Below are 18234 nucleotides of genomic sequence, written 5' to 3' on the forward strand. Positions count from 1 at the left end.
AGGAAGGTGAGGGAGGTGAGGGAGGTGAGGAGAGGGAGGTGAGGGAGGTGAGGAGAGGGAGGTGAGGGAGGTGAGGGAGGTGACGGAGGTGACGGAGGTGAGTAGGAGAGGGAAGTGAGGGAGCTGAGGATGTGAGAGAGGTGAGGGAGGTGGGGCGGTGAGGAGGTGAGGAGGTGAGGGAGGTGAGGAGGTGAGGGAGGTGAGGGAGGTGAGATGAGGGAGGTGAGGGAGGTGAGGAGGTAAGGAAGTGAGGGAAGTGAGGGAGGTGAGGGAGGTGAGGAGGTGAGGGAGGTGAGGAGGTGAGGGAGGTGAGGGAGGTGAGGGAGGTGAGGGAGGTGAGGGAGGTGAGATGAGGGAGGTCAGGGAGGTGAGGGAGGTGTGGAGGTGAGGGAGGTGAGGAGGTGAGGAGGTGAGGGAGGCGAGGGAGGCGAGGGAGGTGAGGAGGTGAGGAAGTGAGGGAGGTGAGGGAGGTGAGGGAGGTGAGGGAGGTGAGGAGGTGAGGGAGGTGAGGAGGTGAGGGAGGTGAGATGAGGGAGGTCAGGGAGGTGAGGGAGGTGTGGAGGTGAGGGAGGTGAGGGAGGTGAGGGAGGTGAGGAGGTGAGGGGGTGAGGGAGGTGAGGGAGGTGAGGAGGTGAGGGAGGTGAGGAAGATGAGGTGAGGGAGGGGAGGGAGGTGAAGGAGGGGAGGGGGTCAGGGAGGTGAGGGGGTGAGGGAGGTGAGGGAGGTGAGGGAGGTGAGGAGGTGAGGAGGTGAGGAGGTGAGGGAGGCGAGGGAGGCGAGGGAGGTGAGGAGGTGAGGAAGTGAGGGAGGTGAGGGAGGTGAGGGAGGTGAGGGAGGTGAGGAGGTGAGGGAGGTGAGGAGGTGAGGGAGGTGAGATGAGGGAGGTCAGGGAGGTGAGGGAGGTGTGGAGGTGAGGGAGGTGAGGGAGGTGAGGGAGGTGAGGAGGTGAGGGGGTGAGGGAGGTGAGGGAGGTGAGGAGGTGAGGGAGGTGAGGAAGATGAGGTGAGGGAGGGGAGGGAGGTGAAGGAGGGGAGGGGGTCAGGGAGGTGAGGGGGTGAGGGAGGTGAGGGAGGTGAGGGAGGTGAGGAGGTGAGGGAGGTGAGGGAGATGAGGTGAGAGAGGGGAGGGAGGTGAAGGAGGTGAGGGGGTGAGGGAGGTGAGGGGGTGAGGGAGGTGAGGGAGGTGAGGAGGTGAGGGAGGTGAGGGAGGTGAGGAGGTGAGAGAGGTGAGGGAGATGAGGTGAGGGAGGGGAGGGAGGTGAAGGAGGTGAGGCAGTGAGGGAGGTGAGGGAGGTGAGGAGGTGAGGTGGGGGAGGTGGGGGAGGTGAGGGAGGTATGGGAGGTGAGGAGGTGAGGGAGGTGAGGAGGTGAGGGAGGTGAGGGAGATGAGGTGAGAGAGGGGAGGGAGGTGAAGGAGGTGAGGGGGTGAGGGAGGTGAGGGGGTGAGGGAGGTGAGGGAGGTGAGGAGGTGAGGGAGGTGAGGGAGGTGAGGAGGTGAGAGAGGTGAGGGAGATGAGGTGAGGGAGGGGAGGGAGGTGAAGGAGGTGAGGCGGTGAGGGAGGTGAGGGAGGTGAGGAGGTGAGGTGGGGGAGGTGGGGGAGGTGAGGGAGGTATGGGAGGTGAGGAGGTGAGGGAGGTGAGGAGGTGAGGGAGGTGAGGGAGGTGAGGGAGGTGAGGGAGGTGAGGGAGGTGAGGGAGGTGAGGTGAGGGAGGTGAGGGAGATGAGGAGGTGAGGGAGGTGAGGGAGGTGAGGGAGGTGAGGAGGTGAGGGAGGTGAGGAGAGGGAGGTGAGGAGGTGAGGAGGTGAGGAGGTGGGGGAGGTGAGGAGGTGACGGAGGGGAGGGAGATGAGGTGAGGGAGGGGAGGGAGGTGAAGGAGGTGAGGAGGTGAGGGAGGTGAGGGAGGTGAGGAGGTGAGGAGATGGGGGAGGTGGGGGAGGTGAGGGAGGTAAGGGAGGTGAGGAGGTGAGGGAGGTGAGGGAGATGAGGTGAGGGAGGGGAGGGAGGTGAAGGAGGTGAGGAGTGAGGGAGGTGAGGGAGGTGAGGGAGGTGAGGCAGTGAGGGAGGTGGGGGAGGTGAGGGAGGTGAGGGAGGTGAGGTGAGGGAGATGAGGGAGATGAGGAGGTGAGGGAGGTGAGGGAGGTGAGAGAGGTGAGAGAGGTGAGGGAGGTGGGGTGGTGAGGAGGTGAGGGAGGTGAGGAGGTGAGGGAGGTGAGGGAGGTGAGGGAGGTGAGGGAGGTGAGGAGGGGAGGAGGTGAGGGAGGTCAGGGAGGTGAGATGAGGGAGGTCAGGGAGGTGAGGAGGTGAGGTGGTGAGGGAGGTGAGGGAGGTGTGAAGGTGAGGGAGGTGAGGGAGGTGAGGAGGTGAGGGAGGTGAGGAGGTGAGGGTGGTGAGGGAGGTGAGGGAGGTGAGGGAGGTGAGGAGGTGAGGGAGGTGAGGAGGTGAGGGTGGTGAGGGTGATGAGGGAGGTGAGGAGGTGAGGAGGTGAGGAGGTGAGAAGGTGAGGAGGTGGGGGAGGTGGGGGAGGTGACGGAGGTAAGGGAGGTGAGGCGGTGAGGGAGGTGAGGCGGTGAGGGAGGTGAGGGAGGTGAGGAGGTGAGGGAGGTGAGGAGGTGAGGTCCGGGAGGTGAGGGAGGTGAGGGAGATGAGGAGGTGAGGGAGGTGAGGGAGATGAGAAGGTGAGGGAGGTGAGGGACGTGAGGTGAGGGAGGTGAGGGTGGTGAGGGAGGTGAGGAGATGAGGGAGGGGAGGGAGGTGAAGGACGTGAGGGGGTGAGGGAGGTGAGGAGGTGAGGGAGGTGAGGATGTGAGGGAGGTGAGGAGGTGAGGGAGGTGAGGGCGATGAGGTGAGGGAGGGGAGGGAGGTGAAGGATGTGAGGGGGTGAGGGAGGTGAGGAGGTGAGGGAGGTGAGGAGGTGAGGGAGGTGAGGTGAGGGAGGTGAGGGAGGTGAGGAGGTGAGGAGGTGAGGGAGGTGAGGGAAATGAGGAGGTGAGGGAGGGGAGGGAGGTGAGGGGGTGAGGCAGGTGATAGAGGTGGGGAGGTGAGTGAGGTGAGGGAGGTGAGGAGATGAGGGAGGTGAGGGAGATGAGGTGAGGGAGGGGAGGGAGGTGAAGGAGGTGAGGGGGTGAGGGAAGTGAGGGAGGCGAGGAGGTGAGGAGGTGAGGGAAGTGAGGGAGGTGAGGAGGTTAGGGAGATGAGGGACGTGAGGGACATGAGGAAGTGAGGATGTGACGGAGTTGAGGGTGGTGAGGAGGTGAGTGAGGTATGGGAGGTGAGGAGGTGAGGAGGTGAGGAGGTGAGGGTGGTGAGGGAGGTGAGGGAAGTGAGGAGGTGAGGGAGGTGAGGGAGGTGAGGGAGGTGAGGGAGGTGAGGAGGTGAGGGAGGTGGGGGAGGTGAGGGAGGTATGGGAGGTGAGGAGGTGAGGGAGGTGAGGAGGTGAGGGAGGTGAGGGAGATGAGGTGAGAGAGGGGAGGGAGGTGAAGGAGGTGAGGGGGTGAGGGAGGTGAGGGGGTGAGGGAGGTGAGGGAGGTGAGGAGGTGAGGGAGGTGAGGGAGGTGAGGAGGTGAGAGAGGTGAGGGAGATGAGGTGAGGGAGGGGAGGGAGGTGAAGGAGGTGAGGCGGTGAGGGAGGTGAGGGAGGTGAGGAGGTGAGGTGGGGGAGGTGGGGGAGGTGAGGGAGGTATGGGAGGTGAGGAGGTGAGGGAGGTGAGGAGGTGAGGGAGGTGAGGGAGATGAGGTGAGAGAGGGGAGGGAGGTGAAGGAGGTGAGGGGGTGAGGGAGGTGAGGGAGGTGAGGAGGTGAGGGAGGTGAGGGAGGTGAGGAGGTGAGAGAGGTGAGGGAGATGAGGTGAGGGAGGGGAGGGAGGTGAAGGAGGTGAGGCGGTGAGGGAGGTGAGGGAGGTGAGGAGGTGAGGTGGGGGAGGTGGGGGAGGTGAGGGAGGTATGGGAGGTGAGGAGGTGAGGGAGGTGAGGAGGTGAGGGAGGTGAGGGAGGTGAGGGAGGTGAGGGAGGTGAGGTGAGGGAGGTGAGGGAGATGAGGAGGTGAGGGAGGTGAGGGAGGTGAGGGAGGTGAGGAGGTGAGGGAGGTGAGGAGGTGAGGGAGGTGAGGGAGGTGAGGGAGGTGAGGGAGGTGAGGAGGGGAGAAGGTGAGGGAGGTCAGGGAGGTGAGATGAGGGAGGTCAGGGAGGTGAGGAGGTGAGGTGGTGAGGGAGGTGAGGGAGGTGTGAAGGTGAGGGAGGTGAGGGAGGTGAGGAGGTGAGGGAGGTGAGGAGGTGAGGGTGGTGAGGGAGGTGAGGGAGGTGAGGGAGGTGAGGAGGTGAGGGAGTGGAGGGAGGTGAGGAGGTGAGGGAGGTGAGGGAGGTGAGGAGGTGAGGGAGGTGAGTGAGGTATGGGAGGTGAGGAGGTGAGGGAGGTGAGGAGGTGAGGGCAGTGAGGGAGGTGAGCGAGGTGAGGAGGTGAGGAGGTGAGGGTGGTGAGGGAGGTGAGGGAGGTGAGGAGGTGAGGGAGGTGAGGAGGTGAGGTCCGGGAGGTGAGGGAGGTGAGGGAGATGAGGAGGTGAGGGAGGTGAGGGAGATGAGAAGGTGAGGGAGGTGAGGGACGTGAGGTGAGGGAGGTGAGGGTGGTGAGGGAGGTGAGGAGATGAGGGAGGGGAGGGAGGTGAAGGACGTGAGGGGGTGAGGGAGGTGAGGAGGTGAGGGAGGTGAGGAGGTGAGGGAGGTGAGGAGGTGAGGGAGGTGAGGGCGATGAGGTGAGGGAGGGGAGGGAGGTGAAGGAGGTGAGGGAGGTGAGGAGGTGAGGGAGGTGAGGAGGTGAGGGAGGTGAGGTGAGGGAGGTGAGGGAGGTGAGGAGGTGAGGAGGTGAGGGAGGTGAGGGAAATGAGGAGGTGAGGGAGGGGAGGGAGGTGAGGGGGTGAGGCAGGTGATAGAGGTGGGGAGGTGAGTGAGGTGAGGGAGGTGAGGAGATGAGGGAGGTGAGGGAGATGAGGTGAGGGAGGGGAGGGAGGTGAAGGAGGTGAGGGGGTGAGGGAAGTGAGGGAGGCGAGGAGGTGAGGAGGTGAGGGAAGTGAGGGAGGTGAGGAGGTTAGGGAGATGAGGGACGTGAGGGACATGAGGAAGTGAGGATGTGACGGAGTTGAGGGTGGTGAGGAGGTGAGTGAGGTATGGGAGGTGAGGAGGTGAGGGAGGTGAGGAGGTGAGGGCGGTGAGGGAGGTGAGCGAGGTGAGGAGGTGAGGAGGTGAGGGTGGTGAGGGAGGTGAGGGAAGTGAGGAGGTGAGGGAGGTGAGGGAGGTGAGGAGGTGAGGGAGGGGAGGGAGGTGAGGAGGTGAGGGAGGGGAGGGAGGTGAGGAGGTGAGGGAGGTGAGTGAGGTATGGGAGGTGAGGAGGTGAGGGAGGTGAGGAGGTGAGGGCAGTGAGGGAGGTGAGCGAGGTGAGGAGGTGAGGAGGTGAGGGTGGTGAGGGAGGTGAGGAGGTCAGCATGGAGCCCTTCTCAACCACGTCAGCTCCTCCTGCAGGGTCTGGGCCCAGAGAAAGGGGACACTGGGGCTGAGGAACAGTGGTGTGTGGGGAGGCCCTGTGGCACATGCACATGGTGCCCCTGTCCCGTTGCAGCCCTCACCCAGGCCCGGGGCCGCAGGAGCCCCGCCATTCCCAGGTGGCCTCACCTCTCCACCGTCTCACAGAACAGCACGATGACCTCCTGCTGCACGTAGTACTCCCGCGGGGACTTCACGGGCACCATGGCCGACACGTAGCTGCAAACAGAGAGAAGGGAGTGAGGGCCATCTGGTATCTCCCGGAACCAAGGGTGTCTTAACTGACAACCAAATGAGGTCCCTCCAACTGGAGCCCGGCTGCATCTCAGCAGCTTCATAAACACACACCCCCAGCATCACCGTTTATATTTTGAGCCAAAGCTCCTCCCAGGGTCAGGCCTCAAGCAGCACCTCCTTGGGTCCCACAGCCCTGCCCACCCCGGAACCGCCACTGCCCACTGCCCCGACTGTCCCCAGCCTCGAGGTAGTGAATGACCCTGTGCAGGGCGGGTGGACAACCCCTGGGCCCCCATGCAGGGCAGGGCCGGGGGCTCCACCCACTCTCCAGGTGAGAACATTTTTCTGTCACTATTTTTTCTTGTTACGAAAGCTTAGTTGGAAAGATGTGGAGCAGACAGAGCCGGCCAAAACTATTAAGCTCATTTGTGGCGCCCACTCCCTAGAGAACCGGCTGGAATGCCTGACTTCCTTCTGGGGCCCACAAGGCACAGGACGGACAGTTTTCATTAACCGGGCCACCGTGGACGGGCTCTGGGGTCCTGCTTCTCATCTACCTCCAGCGTCTCTGTGTCTGTGGACACCGCGCAGGCCCCTCCCCGCAGTCCCGGGTCCTCCACAGCCCGTCCTGTGAGGGCCCCAGGGACCACGCCATGTCCTTTGCCGCGGGCGGGCGGGAACGCCCCAGGGAGCTAGTGGGGGTGCGAAGGGCAGACCCGCTGAGCTGGAGAGGCGCCCCCCTCACCCCACGGAGCTGGGGGCCCCAGCATGCCCCCAAGCGGCCTCCACTTCCTCCTGGCTCCTCCTGCCGCGTCCCACGTCTGGGCACAGAGACGTGCTGGGGGCGGGGCGTTGTGCTGACCGTGACCTTCACCCGCAGGACCACCAGCAGCAGAGGTGCTGGGCGGGACCCGGCGTCCCTTGCGTCCCTGGGTCACCTCTGCCCGCCCCCGCCCCCCACCCCCCACCCCCCACCCCGCGACGGCCCGGAACCAGCCCGCGCCTCCCTCCGCAGAGTTTTCCTGCTGCAGACGCAGAGCCGGCGGAGCTGCCCGCCCCCAGCCTCCCCACGGGGCAAAGGGTTATGGTTCCTCGGTCACCTCAGCTCGAACTCGGCGAACAGCACGTCGAAGTGCCTCAGCGCCTCCCGCATCTTCTCCGTGTAGGTGTTGAGGTCCCGCAGCGCCTGGTCGCGGAGGGCGCCGCGCACGTCCTCCAGGCTGCGGGTCAGCTCCTTGGCCAGCGGCCGCATGGCCATGCTCTCCAGCTCGCGGTTCATGATGATGGAGCCAGCGGCAAGGCACTGCGGGCGGCAGAGGGCGTCAGGGAGGCCCCACCCGCGTGTCCTCGGCGCCCGGAGCGTGTGGGCTTCCGGAACCCACGACAGCGGGCGCTGAGAAAGGCCCCCCCCCGCTCCACGGCGCCCGAGAAGACTGTACAGCCAGAGGTGGGACCGGAGGGCAGAGCAACGGCGGGGCTGGGGCGCCTCATCCCGGAGACGCCTCCCAGGCCTCCCTTCCGGGAGCCCCTCCCTCATATTCCTGCCCCCCTCCCCCCTCCGCTCTGGGGCGCCTGCTCCCTCCTGGTTTCTCTTAGATGCAGAGCCATCACGGCGGTGAGAACAAGTGCCCTCGGGTTTGGGGGCTCCATGCAGGGGCCTCCGGGCCATGTGACTCCTGTCCCCTCCCCACCCGGCCCACAGACGCCAGGTTCCGGCCGTACTCCAGGTCCACCGCAGCGGGACTGACCGCGGCTCCCCAGGAAATCCAGGTTGTTCTAGGAAGCAGACGCCTCGTGTCCATAAAGGCTCCCTGCATCACCTCATGGCTTGCACAGCTGCCCCTGCCCCTGGGACCCGCTTTGCAGAGCTGAGCACTGAGGCTGGGGGGAGAGACGGCCTACCCAGGGCCCCAGCAGGGACGCCCAACCAGGTGCGGCTCAGAGGAGCCGGGTGGAGTGGGCTGAAAGGGGGGAGCCGGTGGGCACGAGGGCCCGGCAGCGTGGGGGAGGGGGGCATTCCAGGAGTCCTGCAGAGCTGAGGCGGGGAGGACGGGGCAGCGCACACCCCTAGGGTCCCGAGAGCAAGGCCAAAGGGTTGTCTGGGTGTCCCACGGGTCACCACTGGCCGGGGTGAGGCTGGTCCTGCCTCCCCGGGCGGGCACCTCCCTCCCGTGCCTCAGGCTCCTCCTCAGGAGGTGAAGACCAAGATGGGAGGGGCCCTGTGCGTGGGGCTGGAGTGCGGGCCAGGGCGCAGGCGCCCCGCCCCGCAAGAAGCAACAGTCCTGCGGGTGCAGGACGGGCAGTGCTGTTCCGAATACCAGCATTATTGTAGTAAGAACCTCTTTTAGGCCCTACGTGTCTGGGGGCCTGAGAACCTCATAGAAATCACATGTGAGGCCTCGTGTCTCTATTTGCTTGTGTATAGTTTCCAGGGAGCGTGTTCTCGCCTCCCCACCACCCTACAGGCTCAGCACCACCTGTAACCCTTGGAGGAGGAGACGCCGGGCCCTGCAGCACCGTGACCCCGGACCCCGGCAGCCACCCACTACCTCGGCGCCAAACCAGAGCTGGCCGGCCAGGTTGTCGTGCCGGATCTCCTCGGGGAACTTGACACAGAAATCCCGTGGGGCGCGGTCCTGGGGGATGCACACATCCATGATCTGGTTAATGATGTTTAACACGTTGTCCTGAAACAGAAACAGGAAGTGCGCTAAGACGCAGCTCCAGCTGGCGGCTGACAGGACTGCTTGGAAAGTCCGAGAAGCAAGCCCAGTGCAGGTTAGGGTGACGAGGTGATGTGGTAGCACACGTGGGCCTGCTCTGCGACTGCTACAAGGAGCTCAAACTTTCCAGAAGTATCCAGAGTGAAGAGCACACCCTTCCCCACGTCCAGGTGTCTAGAGCACCCGCTACGAGGGCTGAGGGCGCGTCCCACGTCAGTCACCAAGTTCATGGTGCATCACCCTTTGTGACGGCTGTACCTTTCCCTGCGGACCTGTGCACCTGGGCTCCCTGCAGCCTCAGCCACGATGACCGCCCCGAGCATCTCTCTGAACTCCTGTACACAAATTTCTTAGGAGAGAGCTGGAGGAATGGAAATGCTAGGTGGACAGACACACAAAAAGTGGATTTTCACCACCCACTTGCTGTGCTGCTTTGATTAACATATAAGCCTGTGTCACCCTGGGCATGATCGCGACACAGGCAAGACCTGCTGTCGGGACAGACATCACTAGGAGACCACGTGTAAGACTGGTCTTCTCAAACCTGTTTTACTGCATCTTAAATTACATCCCATTCTTTTCTCAAAATTGTCCTGTTCTTTAAACGTCCATCATCATTCAGTAGAATTGTAAGAATGTTAAAAGTTTAGTTTGTTTCTTTAATTTGTTAAAGGTAAGATTAATACCCATTCATCCCAGAGAAACTGGAAACATGGGAAAGTGGAGGGGCAGGGAATGTCCTTGGGACAGTGACTGCAGGTGGGGACAGTGACTGCAGGTGGCATGCTTCCGATTCTTGTCCCCGTGGGCTGCTTCCCATCAGCAGCACGGTTGGGATCATCTGTGGACATAATTTTGTACTCCGCTGCTGTCATTTACTGTTGGGACCTGTTATTATCACTTTCCACAAATCCAGCTTGTGACGGGGAGCCACGTAAGATTCCAGCACACGGACCATCCTTTTAACTCCCTGCTTCCTCTTCTGCTGGACATTTACGTCATTTCTAATTTACCGTGAGTAACGCAATCACCACTGCGGTGCCTGACACTGAATTTTGGGTTAGTCCCTCAGAATCCACTCATCCCTAGAAGTAGCATTACAAAGTCAAAGAGTGTGAAGTGCATTTATAGGCCCTAATTACATTCCACCAAGCTGCTTTCCAAAAAAAGACAGCACACCCTCACCCTCAGCAGTTTCGTATCTCAACAGTCCTCCTCTCCACCCTCTGAGGCTTGAGTTTCATTTTTCTTAGGCAGTAGATGTGAGCGGGAAGCATGACTTTCTAATGCAAACAACTGATGCTCTAAACTCTGAAGGAAATTCTGCACCATAAGGAAATCGCACAAAACATAAAAATAAATCCAACCAACATCAAGTGGTCCTACTGTCAGCTTTGTTTAAAAGGTTTTCTGGGTGGGCAGGTCTCTTTCTCACGATTCAACGAAGTAATGAACAAATGGTGGCAAAAATAACAGCAAGGGCTCAGAAAACGTCAGCTGGTATTGAGAGCCAGGAATCTTAGCCCAGCAAGGTGGCAGGGCTTACCCAAAGTTGTGTGGCCTTTTAGTGGCAGTGCTCCCACCCTGCCCAGCCCCAGGATGGCACCTGCCTGAGGGTGAGGGCTTTTCCCCTGCACTGATGGGTCCCCAGTGATAGAGCAGTGCTGAACACACAGTGTCCCTCAACGACGTTTACTGGGGCGTCTGATTCCACCCAAGGTGGGGCAACATGCATGAAATTTACCTCTTCAAACAACAATAATGGAAGCAAATGAGACAGCGGTTGTCCAGACACTGGACGTCAGGCAGTAAGTGATCCCAGAGAGAAGAGAAACAAATGAGGTGGGAGCTATGACTGCCCAGCTCACTGCCCGGAGGGAATTTTCAGGTCGTGGCACAGACAGAAGGTACCCACGTGGGACCCAGCAAACTCCCTAGTTGAAGAGACAGAGCTGAGAGCCCGGGGAGACCAAGGCAGCCAGAATCCAGAGGACAGAGTAGCAGACATAAGTGAGCTGCCCAGGGAGACAGCCTCTGGGGAGGCCCCTGAGTATGCAGCTGGGCACAGGCCCGAAGAGTAGAGAAGTTCACGGTTCACAGGGCATTGGGTAGATACCGAAAGTGTCTTGCCTCGGTAGCAGGCTATTCTTAGCCCCAGACTAAACACAGCTCTGATCCTGCCTAACTCCTTAAAGAAACAGGATGCAAAAGGATCAAACCATTTCTAAGTAACAAACTGTATCACAGAACAAAGCTAAAAAAAGTTTATGGAAAAAAAGATTCAGCTCTCAGCAAGGTAAAATTCCCAAGGTCAGGCATCCAATTCAAAAATTGCCAGGCTTGGGCTTCCCTGGTGGCACGTGGTTAAGAATCCGCCTGCCAATGCAGGGGACACGGGTTCGAGCCCTGGTCCGGGAAGATCCCATATGCCACAGAGCAACTAAGCCCATGCACCACAACTACTGAGCCTGTGCTCTAGAGCCCACAAGCCACAACGACTGAAGCCTGTGCACTGCAACTACTGAAGCCCGCGCTCCTAGAGCCCGTGCTCCGCGACAAAGAGAAGCCACCACGATGGGAAGCCTGCGCACCACAACGAAGAGTAGCCCCTGCTCGCTGCAACTAGAGAAAGCCCGTGTGCAGCAACAGAGACCCAACGCAGCCAAAAATAAATAAGTTTTTAAAAATTATTTTAAAAATTACCAGGCTTGCAAAGAATTAAGAAAATATGACACATGATGAAAAGAAAAAGCAACCCATCGAAACCAACCCAGACCTGACAGAGGTGATAGAACAGGGGATGAAGGTAGCTGTCATAACTGACTTGTGTGTGTTCAGAAAGTTACGTAGAATCAATGAAGAAACAAAAAGGTCTCAAACTGATCCAGAGACAAAACTTACAGTATCTGAGGTGAAAACAAAAATACACGGGATGGGATTAACCTCAGATTAGACAGGTCAGAAAAAAAGAACAATAAACTTGGAGACATAGCAATTGAAACTTCCCAAATTTATCAGAGAGAAAATACCAATAATAATAATAGAAGAGACCATCAGTGAGTTCTAGGACAACCTCAATATGTCAAAATATGTATAATTCAAGACCCAAGAGGAGGAGAACTGAAACAAAAAAATATGTGAAGGAATAGTGACTAATTTTTTCCCCAAATTTAATGACAACTATAAACTCACAGATCCAACAAGTTCAATGAACCCTAAGCACAGGAAACACAAAGAAAGCGATACAAAGTCACACCATAATCAAATGGATGAAAACTAATAAAATGAGAAAATCTCACAAGTAGCAAGAGAAAAAATTGTACATACAAGGAACAAAGGTAAGATGACATTAGCGTTCTCACTGGAAACAATGCACGTGAGAAGAGTGGAAGAACATCTTTCAAGTATTGAGGGGAAAATGATAACTTAGGATTCTAAACCCAGCAAAAATAGCTTTCCAAGTTGATGGCAAGATAAGAATTCATGACCAGCAGACTTGCACTACAAAAAATGCTAAAGAAAGTCTTTCATGCAAAAGGGAAAAGACACCAGATGGAAATTGAGATCTTCACGAAGGAACAGAGAGACCAGAGAGGGCGACCGCACGGGAAAAATGCAAGAGCCTTTATTATTGTTTAATTTTCTTTACAAAACATTTGACTGTTTAAACGAAAACACTGACAATATAGTGTGAGTCTAAACACATGTAAGACGAACACGTATGACATAAAGACATAAGACTACTTTCAAAGAGTTCGATACCACCTCACACATACAGTAGGGACCTTACAGGGGCTGATCCCATCTGTCCCTCCCGGATCAGCTGCTGTTACTGCTGCTGTTGCTGTGGGTGATGGGGCGGACAGTAATAAAAATAGTTAATAACATCTAAATGTAATTTACCATATCAACAAACTAAGAGGAAAGGAAAACACACGATAACCTCAACAGACACAGAGCATTTGAAAAAACTCCAACATCCATCCATTCCTGATAAAACTCTCAGCAAGCTATGAATAGATGGCAACTTCCTCAGCCTGAAAAAGAGCATCTATGAAAACCCTACGATAGCTAACATCACACTGAATGGTGAAAAACTCAATGCTTTTCCCAAAATTGATCTATAGATTAAATGTGATCCCAATCAAAAACTCAGGCTTTTTTTTGTAGACATCTACAAGCTGTTTTTAAGTTTCATATGGAAATGCAAAGAACCTAGAACAGCCACAACAACTTTGAAATAGAAGAACAAAGTTGGAGATCTGATGCCCTCTGATTTTACAACTTACTTTAAACCTACCATAATTATGACAATGTGATACTGGCCTTAAGACAGATCAGTGGAACGGACTAGAGGACCCAGAAATAGACCCACACAGATATGGACAAATGATGTTCAACAAAGGTGCAGAAACAGTTTAGTACAAAAAGGACAGGACAGCCTTTTCAGTGAGAAAGGATGGTCTTTCAACAAATGAGGCTGGAACAATTGAAAATGCATTTGCAAAAAGAAATATGAATGTTGGTTGAAAGCTCACACCATATACTCAAGTTAGGTCAACATGGATGAGAGACCTAAATATAAAACCTCACAACTACTGAAGCCCGTGTGGCTAGAGCCCGTGCTCCGCAACAAGAGAAGCCACCACAGTGAGAAGCCCACGCACCATGAGGAAGAGTAGCCACTGCTTGCCGCAACTAGAGAAAGGCCGCGCGCAGCAACAGACCCAACGCAGCCAAATAAATAAAGAAATAAAAAACCTTTCTTTCTTTCTGAAAGAAAATGAGAAAATTTGATGACCTTGGGTTAGACCAAGATTTCTTAGATATGACACCAAAAGGATGATCTATATAAGGAAAAAATAGGTAAATTGGGCTGCATCAAAATTTGAAACTTAGGCTCTTTGCACAACTGCTAGGAGAATGACAAGATAATCCATAGACTGGGAGAAGATGTTCGCAAGTCATCGTCTGATAAGGGATTTAGTGTCCTCACGTGGTCGTCCCTCTGTGCCTGTCTGTGTCCTAACTGCCTCTTCTTGTAAGGACATCACTCAGATTGGATCAGGGCCCACCCCAGTGACCTCATTCTACCTTAATCAGCTCTTTAAGGGCTCCACCTCCAAATGCAGTCACACCTGAGGCGCTATGAGTTAGGGCTTCAACACAGGAATCGGGGGCGGGGTGGGGACACACTTCAGTGCATAACAACAGCCCAGAATGCATTTCATCCTACTGCACCATCAGCATGATTCCTTAAATCCTTTATGATTTTCTGAAGCAAGAAGGAAAACGAAAACCCGTGCAAACGTCATCAGAAACCACCTGCACACTCATGTGTGCCCTAGCCCACAATTTTCCTGAAGAAAGTTCAGTTTACGCAAAGGCGCATTACTTAGATTCCTTCTAACTGGGATGAGAGTCAGCCCAGCGAGGCTGAACCGCAATGCACCTGCCTCACCCTCCACAGTGCCACATGGGAGAAGCTGCGGTTTACTGGGCCTCTGCTGCGTGCCTGGTCAGGCTGGAGACTTAGCTAGAAGACCCCATTTCGGGTCAAAAGGTTCAAAACACCACACCCAGCGTGGCACCAGCCTGTCCGGCTGACCCCAGACAGAAGGTATGACCTGAGCGGCACTGAGACCAACGTGAGGACCCGCAGGGGCCCCCGGAAAGCAGAGCCGGGCCAGGCTGGCGTTGCCATGCGTACTCTGCACAGATGCCCCCTGCTCAGCTGAGGGTCCACCTGGTCTGATGGGACCTGGGAGGCCTGAGGTGCCCCCGACAGGGGGCTGAGCCACTACCCAGGGCCGAGAAATTCATGACCTCTGGGTACTTGGCAGGGGCGTCCACATCCTCTAGAACTGACTCACAGGTGCTGGGAACTTCAGGGGATGGGAGACCAGCTAAATCTGGAGTTGGGTGACCTCCCCAGGGCAACCGTGCTCTAAAATCAAGGCCAGCAAGTGACCCGGCAGAGTGGGCTGCAGCCAGCTGCCTCCGTCAGACCTGCACGTTATCTCGGTTCTCGTGCTGTGATCACACACATCACCCCGTGCTCTCGGCCTTTGTCGAAGCCCCTCCCTGACCGCAACGGCCTGCCAAATGCCCACCTCCCCTGCGCCTGCCTGGCTCCCTCCTATGACATCATCCACCCTCTGCCCAGGGGCACCTCTGCAAGTGAGTGCTGTTGAATGAAGGAATGAATGAACAAGTGAACTGACAGCATCGTGAAGGTCAATGAAAATTACAAATGGCAAAATGCCTGCTTCGGGGAGTTCCCTGGTGGTCTAGTGGTTAGGATTCCGGGCTTTCACTGCCATGACCCTGATTCAATCCCTGGTTGGGGAACTGAGATCCCACAAGCTGATCAGCACAGCCAAAAAAAAAAAAAAAGTACCTGTTTCAAGAGAGATGTTAGAAATAAAAGTGACTTTCCAACCTAAATAGCTGAGCTTTGTAGAAATTCACTGTAGTGCGAAACCCTGACAAAACAAGGAGCTCCAGTAACTGGCCAGTGAAACAAATGTGACAGTGACAAGCCTTTATGAAGTTACGGTACACACGGGGAGGCTCACTTCGGCGCCTCTTCTAAGTCCGTTTTCCCGGGGCGGGCAGCTGAGTACAGAGCCAGCACCCAGGATGCCTCAGCCATAACTTTCAGCCACGCGTTTGTGGGGAGAGGAGTCCTCCCAGCGGGCCTGGCTGCTGCCCTCTGCGAGGCCTGTGTGCGGGGCTGGCCCTGGGCTGGCGTCCGGGAGCTGGGGTGTTGGGATGGGGGGCTCCTTGGGCCTCCCCTGCTATGTCTGTGCTGACACCCTTCCCCCCTCCCCGGGGCTGGAGTTCGGTGTGTGCCCGGCAGAGGGGCCCGCGGAGCCTGTGGGCCCGCAATGAGAGCCCCGGTTCTGAGTCTCTGACGAGCTTCCCTGGGGACAGCGTGTCGCTCGGGGGTGGAGCGTGGCCTGCGTGACTCCACGGGACGGGGTTCTGGAAGCTAGCGCCTGTTTCCTCTGGACCTCGCCCCCAGGCCCTCTCCCTTCAGTGGTTCTGCTTCACAGCCCTTCACTGTGATGGATCAGAGCCTTGAGTATACGTGAGCCCTTTGTGTCCTCCTGCTGGAAGCCCAGCGTGGCTTTGGGGACCCCGACACAGGGGTCTTCAGACAGCAGTGAGAAGTGAAAGACGCCTGTGTCGCTATGTGAGCGTGAACTACTTTGTCTGATTTTTATGATTCGTTTCTCGACCTTTTTTTTTTTTTATTGTGGTACCCGGGCCTCTCACTGTTGTGGCCTCTCCCGTTGCGGAGCACAGGCTCTGGACGCGCAGGCTCAGCGGCCATGGCTCACGGGCCCAGCCGCTCCGCGGCATGTGGGATCTTCCCGGACTGGGGCATGAACCCGTGTCCCCTGCATCGGCAGGCAAACTCTCAACCACTGCGCCACCAGGGAAGCCCTCTCGACCTTTTTAAAGCGGCCTCACACGCATCCACTCCCAGGGCCGTCCCCCCTCTCTGATTTTCCCTGCCGAGGCTCTGCAAGGCACAAGCCGAGTTTCACCCCACTCGGTCACTCTGTGTAACATGCAGTTACAATAGCCAGTGAGCGGGCATAAGTGGCCTTGGGAGTAAACACAGCCCCCTGCAGGTAGCCCCACCCTGTGGTGGGGGGAGGGGGCAAAGAGAGGCCTCCTCGCTGCCAGCGGTGGGCGAGCTGAGGGCACAGGAAGGACATCCTCCGGTGGGGAAGCAGGGCATCGACAGACCAGCCAGTCGGGAGACCCTCCTGTCCCCTTGGTCCCTGGACCCTCCTGAGAGATGGGAATGGGATGGGGTGTACTCTTCCCGTCCCCTCAAGGATTCTGTAAGAACCCTTGATGCTTGAAACACACGATGGGACATTTGCTTCCCCAGACCCACCCCTGTGATCTAGGACGCACAGCCCTCACCTCCCCGGTGGAGAGACTCAGACTGGTGGGCTGAATACACCGAGAAGGTTCTGGAACTTGATGACCGACCCAGACGGTCACTTGACAAAACTTGCTTCATCCACGTGCTCTAGTGCTGGCGAAACCTCCCGGGTTCAGGGAACCGAGAGGAATTCCCAGCATGGTGTCCAGGACCAGGTGAACCCTACAGCAGGAGGTCGCCACCCTGCCAGCTCTGCGGCGGCCCCGCGGGCCGTCGTCCCCTTCCTCGTGCCGGCTCCTCGTCCTCCCACGTTCCTCTCCGAGGGTGTCCCGCGAACCCGCCCCTTCCAACCTGCTCTTGTCCCCGGGATGTCCTCCCCCCACCCCCCGCCGCACTCCGGTCCGGTTTCCCTCCCTGAGGCGCTCCCCTGGCCCGCGCCCTCCTTCCCCTCCGTCCCCCCGCTCACCTGGCAGGAGCGGAACTGGCTGACGAGCAGCGTGCAGCGCTGGGGGTCCTTCCGCCCGTCCAGACTGTCCAGCTCGGCGGCCACCTGGCTCAGCTCCTCGTCCGCGTGGTAGAACTGCGCCAGCAGCTGCGGGTCCGACCGCTGCGGGGAGAGAGGGGGTGAGCGCCGCCCGGGAGGGCGTGGCCTTGTCCCCACCGTGGGCGGGGCCCGTCACCCCGCCGGCTCCCCTGAGGCCCCGGGGGTGGGGAGAAGGACCCCAGACGAGGGCTGGGGAGGGCCGGGGCGCGGGACGGTGGAATCAGCGCTCAGAAAGGAGTTTTAGTCCTAAACTAAACTGAAGTGATGAAGGCGGCCGCTGAAGGAAGGGCGCGGGCCGCTCCCCAGCCTCCTCCCAGCGCTCAGCCCAGTTTCCACGACCCAGGAGGTGCGGGGCTTTGTGGCGGGAAACGCTTCTCTCAGAGGCTCACCTCCCACGAAAGGCATGGGGCGTTCTTCTGATTCTGGGTCTTCAGGCGTAACCCCACCCTTGGAGCGAAGGCCCAGCTCCGTGCGCCTCCGCCCGTCCTGCCGGCCACGTGACCGCCCAGGTCTGTCCCCAGCTCCAGCCCCGCCGGCCACGTGCTGTCCTGTCCACACGCTCACGCCCACCCCAGGCCTCCGCGCTGTGCTCCCTCCAGCCGAGGTGCCAAGGGCTGTCCCCTTGGATCTGAGTCTCCAGGATTAGGACAAGCCCACGGGAAGGGTGGTAAGGCCCTCAAACATGTTTTTATAAAAGGTGCCCTTCAGGATGGGACAGAGAAAGACAGAAGAGAAGGAAAGACCCAATCAACCCTCGGTTCCCTCCTTCTTCTACCTAAGATTCAGCACATGGCTGTCTTTACACCCTACATTTTGTTGAACATAAGGTAACTTATTTTTGTAATTTCTTTCAGCTCACTGCTCGATGGAGCCCGTGTTCCCCCCCGCCTCCCCCTACGTGGCCCATCCCAGGGTGGTTCTTTCCTCCGCTCAGGGTACTTGGTCATTCATCAGTGCCTGACTCTGGGTCACTCGGGATGCCGGCCCAAACCCCTTGGGTGGTGAGTAAGCCCCTCAGGCGGGCTGCGCCGACCTCGGGCAGGGGGGAGGGGGGCTTCAGTGATTGGCCCAGGAGGCGGACATGTGACCCAGGCTTCTCCACAGGAGAGCGGCGGGGATTCACAGATCCGTGCACACACCCAGCAAAGGCACCTGCGCACCCACTGCCAAGGATGCAGGGCTGGGGACACGGCCAGGAATGGGGCAGGTCCAGACCCTGGCCCCCGCCATGGGCTCAGCTGACTCACGCCCAGGAGGGCCACCAGTGACCCCTCTGTGATGAGACAGGAACCAGGTT

At 58.2% G+C, this 18234-nt stretch overlaps 1 protein-coding gene across 2 annotated transcripts in view; it reads right to left on the reverse strand.

The window, feature by feature from the left end:
* ZFYVE28 (zinc finger FYVE-type containing 28) overlaps positions 1-16994 on the reverse strand; it is a 63332-nt gene extending 46338 nt beyond the window's left edge. The window contains exons 1-4 of one of the 2 annotated variants that reach the window (XM_032632782.1): positions 16860-16994; positions 8314-8451; positions 6865-7067; positions 5657-5746 (exon numbers count right to left, since the gene is read on the reverse strand). In XM_032632782.1, coding sequence (XP_032488673.1) covers positions 5657-5746; positions 6865-7067; positions 8314-8421 — 401 coding nt within the window. In that variant the 5' untranslated portion in view covers positions 8422-8451; positions 16860-16994. The remainder of the gene's footprint in view (positions 1-5656; positions 5747-6864; positions 7068-8313; positions 8452-16859) is intronic. The other variant, XM_032632783.1, reaches the window with a different exon arrangement.
* Positions 16995-18234: the final 1240 nt, after the last annotated feature.

Source organism: Phocoena sinus, chromosome 5 (assembly GCF_008692025.1).
Source record: "Phocoena sinus isolate mPhoSin1 chromosome 5, mPhoSin1.pri, whole genome shotgun sequence".
In the NCBI taxonomy this organism is placed as follows: Eukaryota; Metazoa; Chordata; class Mammalia; order Artiodactyla; family Phocoenidae; genus Phocoena; species Phocoena sinus.